This window comes from Topomyia yanbarensis, chromosome 2, assembly GCF_030247195.1.
Source record: "Topomyia yanbarensis strain Yona2022 chromosome 2, ASM3024719v1, whole genome shotgun sequence".
Classification (NCBI taxonomy): Eukaryota; Metazoa; Arthropoda; class Insecta; order Diptera; family Culicidae; genus Topomyia; species Topomyia yanbarensis.
This window is the reverse complement of record NC_080671.1, coordinates 456,808,893-456,818,933: the sequence shown is the minus strand read 5'-3', so window position 1 is coordinate 456,818,933 and position 10,041 is coordinate 456,808,893. Positions and strand designations below refer to the sequence as shown.

The 10,041-nt window shown below is 37.4% G+C and overlaps 1 protein-coding gene across 2 annotated transcripts; it reads left to right on the top strand.

Annotated features, from left to right (window-relative positions):
• Positions 1-469: 469 nt before the first annotated feature.
• Positions 470-4,040, top strand: LOC131685884 (bacchus-like). Of its 2 annotated transcripts, none has more exons than XM_058969890.1 (3): positions 470-716; positions 3,289-3,454; positions 3,531-4,040. In XM_058969890.1, the coding sequence occupies exons 1-3, from the start codon at positions 612-614 to the stop codon at positions 3,590-3,592; spliced, it is 333 nt and encodes a 110-aa protein (XP_058825873.1). In that variant the 5' UTR covers positions 470-611; the 3' UTR covers positions 3,593-4,040. The 2 variants fall into 2 exon arrangements, with proteins under 2 accessions (XP_058825873.1, XP_058825872.1); XM_058969889.1 differs by lacking the exon at positions 470-716 and adding an exon at positions 2,532-2,782.
• The last annotated feature ends 6,001 nt before the right edge of the window (positions 4,041-10,041 follow it).

Genomic DNA, 10,041 nt, shown 5'->3' with positions numbered 1-10,041 from the left:
TATTACCGCATCAACCGAAGCAGATTGTTTGATTTAGCAATGTAATAACAACCACCACGTTTTCGTCAACGGCATCCATGAGTAAAAGGATGAGGAAAAAGTGATGATCAAAATGATTACCACTACACTCATTTAATGTGGGCGACTCATCCGCGCGTAATTTTCCGAAGAGTGCTCATCAGATTTGTATCAGTTCAATACTCAAGACGGCAAAACAAAACAAAAACATTCGTTAACTCAAGCATCCCTCTTTTCGGGTAAACAATTTAATCGTTTCAACATTGACTGTGGCCCTAAAAGGGATAAAGTATGGACGCGCAGTTGCCAAAAAGAAGACAATAATCTACCCCTGGAATTATCCTTCAAACGTTCGTTTACCTGAAGTCCCGATAAAAGCAACGCTTCCCCCTGTTAGCGTCACATTGCTACATCCCTTCTGTATCAAGCTCAAAGCAGCACAGCACATTCGTGATTTAGCGTTCGTTGTGATTACATCTTCGCTTTCAAGCAAGAATCAAGCAATCAAGTCTAGCGAGTCATTTATTGTTAAAACTACGTAATTTGTTTTTAAGTCGTGTGGTGCCTAGCATAATATAATCAAATATATCAAAATGAGTTCAGAAAGCAAACCTAGTGAAGTTGAGATCGAGACCGTTGCCGCCAGCGACGAGAAGGCAGAGATCAAGGAAGTGCAAGGCGTTAAGCGGCCCGCTGATGTAAGTACCGGATATTCGTAAATATTTCAACTGTGTTCCGTTATTTGACACGTTTGAGTTGTGAGTGAGAAAATGGTGAACGGTCAGTTCGAATGTAGTTAAAACGAAGTTGAGCGGAAGCGCCACTGTTCAATTCTGGCGGCAGCTGTCAATTCGCACGCTTTGCTTTTGTTTTCTTTTTTCCTGGAAATTCAAATCGCAGTTGGCTGGGGATATAATTATTTTACGTTTCGGGTGAAGTGTTTATTTATTAGAACAGTTTTTAAAACAGGTACTGTTTTCTAATCTGAAGATTAATTAACTTATCAGTCATGGGAAGCGTCAGTATTGAAGCCGGCCGGCGTCTGTGACTTCGCATGGGAAATATTTATTTTTGCCTCTTAGCGTGCAGTTTATTTTGGCGCGGTTTTTGTGGACCTGTAATGGAATGGCGTTGTTTTTTATTCTTATTCTTTCTTTCATATACGCTTTGATCGTTGAAAAATATCCAATAAGATTTGAAGTGTTAATGAACGTTAGTATAAAAAACTGCGTGGCTTTTTTTTAATGAAAGTAGTTTATCTACAGTTTACCATAAATATGGCAAATAAATTAAAAAATATTTTTCTTTTAAATTTGTGCTATAAAACGACTGATTTTGCTTGTACTAATTTTATTCTATGTAATTGTTTGGATGGCATCCACTGAAAATGAGCTTTAATATCGTAATTTTTATTTTGAACGAGATTTTTTCGGATCCAGTATGATTAAAGATAATCGTATAAGAACCTTGTTTGAAATTCTACAAATTTGCTACCAAAATGATTATTATCCGTTTACTATTTAAATCAAAATTATACCATAATTAAAGTGATTCTTTTTCCAACTGCTAGGTGATTTGAATTCCATCCTATGAATTTATTTTGCATTAACACTTTAGAGGTAATCCAGTCAATAGGAACATTTTGCAAAGCAAAGTAAAGGCTTGATTTTACAATTCAGTACAGAACCCGACCTACTTATTCCAATGAACTCCTTCAAGTGGTTTGGCAAACATATGTTTATGTTGCCAGTTTCGATATTTTTCACGCTAGCATACTATAAACTGTATTTTTTTCGGAATAAACTATCCATTAGAGGTATGAAAAGATTATAAGAATCTATAACAAAATGAATAATTTCAAACTAATTTGATAAAGAAACGTGTATCCATTGTCTTTCTAACAATAGCGACTACACGCGAACATTACCTGAACTCGTCGAACCGAGTCAATTATTGCACGAGATTCAGCCTACTAAACCTCGCAAAAATATGAAAGTCCAAATGATTTCATAACCTTTCCCCTAAACGAAAGATACCAAGTGAACCGGCTCCGGTAAAGCGCTACCGCAACGAACCGTGTCAAAAAAGTCAACCGAAAAACTACAAACAAATGATTATCGCCTTACTCATCCATTTATTGGCGACTCATTCGCCGTAATGTGCTGAAGCGTGCTCATCAGCCCTGCATCGGTAGCTACGTGAAGGCAGCCCCTCATGGTTAAGTGAAGCACACGCGACGCTATGCCAGATACACTCATGCCGGCAAAGCAAATCCGTTCGCTCGTATACTCATGCAGCCCTCCTTTTAGGTAAACAATTTCATCTTTTCAATTTAATTTTTGCCCGAAAAACGCCGACAGAAAGGTTTTCAATTATGGAAAACAATTGTCGAGTGGAAAAAATAAACTACCCATAGAATTATCCTTAAAACTAGCGTTTACCTGGCGTCCCAATATAGGCAACGCTTCCAACGGTCCCCACACGCTGTTACCTCATCTCAGTGGCACGCTAAAGCAGTAGCACAGTCGTAGTTTGCAGTTCGTTGTGGTTACATATTCGCTCCTAAGCAAGCATCAAACCGAAGCCTACTGAGCCATTTAAAGCAGCTCTTGCTTCCAATTTGGTAAACGGATTTTATCGTGCAAATCAAATTAAAATGAGTCCCGAAAACAAGAAAAGTGAAGTTGAAGTTGAGGATGTTGCCGCCACGGAAGAAAGCGCCGAGACCGTGAAGGAACTGAAAGGAGTCAAGCGGCCCGCCGAAGTGAGTACCGTTTATCAGCGTCCTTCAATGAACCTAGTTCAACTGACTGTAGTACAGTTATCTGGTAAGGAACAGATGTCCACGCCAAGCGTTTGAATTGTTCTAGAAATGACGACCGGTCTGCGTTGGATGTAGCACCAATGCCGCCACCGCTTAATATTGGCGGCAGCTGTCATCTCCCGGCAGGTGCTACGCTCATATATACACGAATCGCCAGATTCATTATGTATACAGTTTGTCGCTGATTTTTTTTGTCATGTCAGTCATAATCTACAACAAAAATACCCCATTTCCTGTTTTTTAAAGATTTTACTAACATTAAATCGAAAATATTTCAATTTATTGCCCTCACGAACATGATGGCACCCCTCTTCAACAAGCTATCGCTAGAAGCGATCATGACACAGATACATTCATCGGCGTGCTTGTAGAATATAGAAATCGATTGAAGCGGCTAATAGGTTAAACTTAACGTTCTATTTTTCATGTTTTTTTTTCTTCTACAGGAAAAAACGACAGAATCCAAAAAAGTGAAGAAGGACAAAAATGGCGCGGGCGAGGATGTAGAAGAAGAGGAAGACGAAGATGTCGATGATGAGGGCGAGGAAGCGGAGGGAGAGGATGAAGAATATGACGTTCCCTATGGCGATGAGGAGGATATCGAAGCTGAAGGTTAGTTGTCAAGCAAACGGCAAGAAGCGGCACGCTTTCTAACCTCACTTTTCTTCTCGTTATTTTTTTTTTACAGATGAGGAAGATGAAGGTGATGAGGTCGATGGGGAAGAGGAGGAAGATGACGAGGATGCGTAATGAATGTAATACTGAGTGTTGGGGCAGGTCGAGGCTTTACCCGGCTTAGCGGGGCAGATTGCTCCGGAATGGTTTACAATTGGTCGGGGAAATGCCATGCGACTTAACAGCCACCGTTCTAGTTCCACACAAAACTGCACTTTATCAAATCCGTAATTGATAGTTAATTTATTTAGCGTGATCCAGTTATTGCGTCTTCGGTAGCCCTTCGGTACACTAGTTTAGTAGTGGCCATTCACTATCGATAGTAGCTTGGAAGAAAGGCAATAACAGTATGATGAGAGAACGCGATTCAGAGTCCGAGGAAATGTTCGGTCATCGGTGCATAACCTGAAAGTGATCTAAACCTAACACTGAGTAAGAGTGAAACTAAGTACAATAGTATTAGGTGATTTATTATTTCGATTTACATTAAATCTGCCGAATAATAAGTACATGCAACTATGAACATTGAATGTGTATATATTTTGAATACCCTGAAGAAATCCCGCCATCGAGGGCATTCGATACAACCAAATTCGATTTAGTGTTTCAACATGCCGTTCAATCCTTTTTCGAGTTCTGGTGTATCATTGCTTGATATTGGTTATAATACATTTGCTCTAGTTACAGTACTCTTCAGCTTGTGGTCGTGAGTCAAGATCTCAGATCTCCTTTCTCTTGGTCGTCTAGCCGTTCTATATGTCGTATTCATCTCTACCGTATTAGTATCAAGTACTATTTTAGCCGAGTGTCATCTTCAAGTTTCGCTCCAAATTTTTTTTTGTGTCACCATCCATCATTACAGTGGTCATGAACGGCTCCAAGACTTGGACTCTTCGCACCGAGAACTAATATGTCCGCAGTGAGTTTGAACTATATATAATCCACGGCAGAAAAGCCATTGATGACAACTATACTGCCCATAATCGTAAGTCAGTCCCATGTTCTATGGGATTCCTACATATCTACGTGGAACTGACTTGCGAGTATAGGTTGTATGAGAGTAAATTTATGTGCTTACATTTGGGTTCGAGAAAATAAGGGTTTTTCAACAAGCAGATCCTTTTCATTTTATTCATAAAACTTACGCATTGAATTGAAGCATTGAATAATATTTTGTTTTTGTATTTGCATACAAACGTAAAAGTTATTTGAAAACTGTCAAGAACAACACTCGTCAGGCAACGTGTTGTTTATTATATCGTGTTGGGTTACCATCCTATACTGAGTGTGTGGAAACCCCATTCGTTCCAATCAGCAATCCGTCGTAATACGCTGATTTATTCCCTATAACTCTAATACAACGCAATTCACAGGCTAAAATTAATATAATTCGTAGAGAGATAGAGCAAAATTTTGCTTATTTCTGTTTAATGAGAAACAAGTTACAGCCATATTTGTTTACTTGATGTACGGTATAAAAATTAGTGGGTCCAGTTGATCACAAAACCCTGAACAGTTATGCAAAATGTTCACTTTCTCAAGGCAAACAACTGTTCAGATTTAGTGTTTAACTGGCCTTAAGTTGGTGTCAGTTGCTGACGAAATAAATCCGAGATACTGAACCCAGCGTCCACGATGTACTCAAACTTAAGTAGATATTGATAGAGGCAACTGCAAGATATCATCTCCAAATCATGGTTTCCGATGGTTTCTACAGCCACAACCGATGATATAACTAAATGGATGTACGGATTATTTCATAAAATTTCTTGGCATAATGTTAAAACTTCGTTTTATTAGAGAATTTCGCATTTCATTCATTACTTGGTCTCAATTCGATCATTGCTAAGACCCAGTGTAAGATCATAAACTGTCTTAAAATTCCAAAATATTCGTCTTTGAGCGCCAAAAAACTTAAATTCAATGCCTCAGGGCTGTAGAGAGAAATCACAGGCCCGGGGGTCCAGCATAAGGGTCCCCTCCATCATTGTAGATTTTTCGAACACAGAACCGGTTAAGCTCGAAATCTGATGAATAGAATATACCTAGTTCTGTCGATTCAATTTTTTTTTCATTTCAGAGGGTGTTGTGGTCAATTTTTTTCTTGTTTATTCTCCGTCAGTCTCTGTCCGAGTGCATATCACTGAAGACCCCATATCAAGAAGACTGGCAACTTTGTCCAGAATCTGGAGACTGTAACTGCAGCTCCTCTTTCGAGTAAAGGTGGTACTTCCTATAGCGATACACGCACACACATACTTTTACATTGAGTCACATACCTTCTGGACAATAGAGGCGCCGCAAATTCTGTCGCTTCCTATTCGTATGGGGGAAGGAGGGAGGTGTCAGTCTTCTTCGCTATCATCGACGCCAGAGAGGTAACTCCACAATTAGATGTCGGCTCATCAACACACCGGGACCGGGACCAACGGCTTTACTTTCCTTGTGAAGGCAGACATGACACAGAGTTTTACCTCAGAAAAATTCAATGACTTCGGCTGGTATTGAACCCAGACCCACTGGGCTGAATGGCGGTCAAGCGTTTCACTCAGTCACCGGCGCAGTCTGTGATGAAAATTTGGTCAAACAAGAATGATTAAATTTTTGATTGTGAACTCATGCATTCAATTAGTATTAAATACAGAAAAATATTCAGCTAAGCTTTTGGGAGAGCCTGTTTTAACTACTGCCATTAAATTTTGTTCAGCCGCCTCGTCCACTTTGTTCACCATAGCCAGCTCTCGAAATTTTCTTCAGGATCCGCCCCTGTTTGGCCCCATTATGGAGGTGCCAAACTATTCCATTAATTACGCAGCCCACAATCGATAAAATGCGCATAAATAAAGAAATAGGGCGACAATAGTCTCCACACCCTCCCTGTCAAAAAAAATGCGGACGAACATGGTCAGGCGATTTACAAAGTTTGACGTTTGACTCTACTCGCCTGTGCTTATTGCCCCTAGGAACAAATGCAATTTGCGAATGCAATTTAAAGGCAATTTCAATACTTAGACAAATTTTCTGGCGGCTGAAATGGACTTGGTTGTTTTTTGCGTTTTTCAAACATGGCGGTTCATGTTTGGCTTAAGTTTAAAATTGTTTATTTTTAAACAATTGGCGTGTTCCCGCTTGTATTTTGTTTGTTTAGTGCACTTAACTTAGCCAACGAATGTGGAAAATTGTGGAATCGTGTGTAAGTATAGTGGATCAAGATCTCTGAGTCTAAATGAAAGTCAGATTGTAGTAAGTTTTGGTGTGCAATACGAATTTCACCATCGATTCTTCCTATAGTCTGGTGGTGATTACCTAGTGTACCGATAAATTTATGTGAGTAGATAGTGAATCCGAAAATAATTCTTATTTTTAATTTTCATATCAGGCAATTAAGGGCGATTAAATGGCGCGTTCCCTGGGCGATTTAGGGGCGATTTAAGGGCGGGTAGAGCGGCAAAAAATGACGGCGGCGAATCGCCCAAATGTTGCTTATAAAATAGCCCCCTAATTGCCAGCAAATTGCTGGCAAGTTGTAGGGCAATTAGCGCATCCGAGTTGGCAAATAGCCCCCCGCTAGCCAGCAACTTGCCCTTTTTGACTGGGCTATGTTGGAAAGGTTCTTGTCCTTGGGCGCCACATGAACGTTGTTGACGTCATATCACTGCATGTCCTTTTTTAGTATTGGTCGGATTTAAAACCCGGTCAATATATCATGGAACAATCGTGTTACTTCATGAAACGTAGAAGGCGTTTTCTATACACTTTTTTACGTAAATTTCCTGGTTTATGGTCTCGGTCACAATGAACATGTCGTTTGTCGAACCACAGGCACAGAAAGCCTGCCAAACCATATATTTCTGTGTGAATTTCGACAAAATTAGATGACTGAAAATATCGTTCACTTTTATTTTTTTGTTGCCATCATCTAATAGTTGATTTGGCCACTTTTTACGATTTCGCTAACTCAACGTGCAATTGGTTCGTATTTAAGCGAAACGCAAGCAAAATTGCTTGGACGACACTTTCATAACTGAAGAGTAAATGTAAAATAGTAAGAAAGAGGCATCTTTCTGCACGCAGGCAAATGAAGGTTTTTCAGATTTTTTGAGCACTGTATAAAGAAATGCGTCAAGTTTTGATCGAAAAACTCTGGTTTCATCTAGAATCCATTAAAGAAAAAAACACATTCGGCCAAGTCGGCCACTACAACATTGGCACCGTATGAAAATACAACATCTCATTTGTTCAATAGTGTAGCTGACTTTTTTTTGGTTTAGGGGAAAACCGATTTAGGTGATTTTTGCGAGTCTTTCATTTATATATTTGGTACAATATTATCAAAAAACTCATAATTGGGACCTTGGACAAATTTCGAACAAAAGTATAAAATGATAATGTAATAAATTAAAAAAATCAAAAGAACATTCAATGGAGATAGAATTCAAAGATAGAAAAACAAAAAAATAAATAAGGAGCAAACGAGGAAAAACAAATACATTGATAAAATCGAACAAAACGAGAAAAGTGAAAAAAATACACTTAAAATAATGGAAAAAATAATAAAATGTCAAAAAAGAACAAAAAAACAATCCAAGTGGAGAATCAATAAATAATGGATAAAATAAAGTCAATGGAAATGTTCAAACTTGAAAGTAATATTGAAGAAATCGCAAAATCAGATTAAATAGGTAATTGAAACAATGAAATTTAACGAAGGAAATGAAAAAGGAAATTAGTCTAATATTGAGGAAATGGAAAAAAATTAATGCAACAAAAAATATGAAACAAAGCTACAAAAAAGCAAACAAATTTAGAGATGAACAAAATGGATCCACTACAATAGACGTGGGAATAACAATAATACAAAATATATGAAATATTGAAATTGGTAACAAATTGAAAAATGGAAAGAAATGATAAAGAACAAGAATGGAGATAAAAATAACTATGAAAATTTAAAAAGTGGACAAATTACTTTTTTAATTGAACTAATTTAGAACTGAATAAGTGCAATGGAAAAATAGAAATAAAAAAATACATATGAACAAGTGGAAATATCCCAAGAACAGACTAAAACGATATAATAGAAAACATGTAAAGTCATAATTGTTTAAATAGGTAAAAATGAATAGGACTAGAAGAAATGGGACAAAATAGGAATATTGTAATAAAGAAAAATAAGCGAAAATTAAAAAATATAATCGGGGTTAAATAATAAATAAATCTATATAAATAAAAGTGTAAAAAAATAAAACTCGATGAAATGGAAAACAGAATACATGCACAAAATGCAAAATAAAAAAAACTTATTTTAATCCACCTAGCGGTGCAATTGTGCCTTTCTCAATCATGAATCACGAGAATGTGTGCGTTGTTTATATTCTTTAAAAACTTTTAAATGCGTATATTACATTTTATGATTATACATCACATGACAACTATATACAGGAAAATAAATCATTATTCGAGTTCTAAAATTTTGGAAAAGGAAAAACAGCCAAGGTAATATTGAACTACAAAAAGGTGCAAAATCGGCAAAGTCGATTTTTTAACAAAAATTTTTTCGTGATAACATAAAATCTCGACGTTTGGAGGATGGCAGCACTGCCGAATCTCTCGGAAGTGATTTTGTGTTCCTCCCATAGTTTACAAAATTTTGCAGTGAAATATAGTATATTTAATAGGAAATCGAAGTTAATCGCTCGGTAGGTCGTTTCTCCTGTTGTGTTATGTGTTGGTAGGCAAAAATATCGTTGGAATAGTGTAATTTGACGTAGTGATTTTATCGTCACATCACAATTATTTTACTACGTATGTGCGCGACTCGAGCGAGCTACCAAAAAAATGTTCCCACTTAGCATCGACAGCGACATCTGAACTTGACTAGTTTATGCAACGATTTAACTGATTCTCCCCACTGAGACGTCCAAAAAATTGTTTCAAAATCGTTCAACACGGGTCCAACGATGGACGTTCGTTGAACGGTTATTTGGACGTTGTCCAAATTGGTCCAACGAACGTCCTTCTTTGGACTATTTTGAAACCAACCGTTCTTAGAGGGTCAGTTAAACTCATTCCGGAACCGGTTCGGATATCTGAATGGAGTCAGTACCCGGTCAAAAAAAAAAGCGGACGAAGATCATCAGGCGATTTAAATAGTTTGACGTTTGACTCAACTCGCCTGTGCTAATTGCCCCAAGGAACAAATGCTATTTGCGAATGCGATTTAGAGGCAATTTCAATACTTAGACGACAAATTTTCTGGCGGCTGTAATGGACTTGGTTGTTTTTGCATTTTTCAAACATGGCGGTTAGTGTTATCCACATTATTCATATTATTTATCTTATTAATTCAATAATTTTTTTTATTGTTTTATTCATGTTGTTTGTTTCATTTGTTTTAATCATTTTATTAAATTGTTAGTTTTTCCCAGTTCATATATTGTTCAGTTTCTTAATTTATTAATTCGGTTTAGTCAGTTCTTTTAGTTATTGGATGACAGTTAGTTAGCTTGAAACAATTTAGTTTA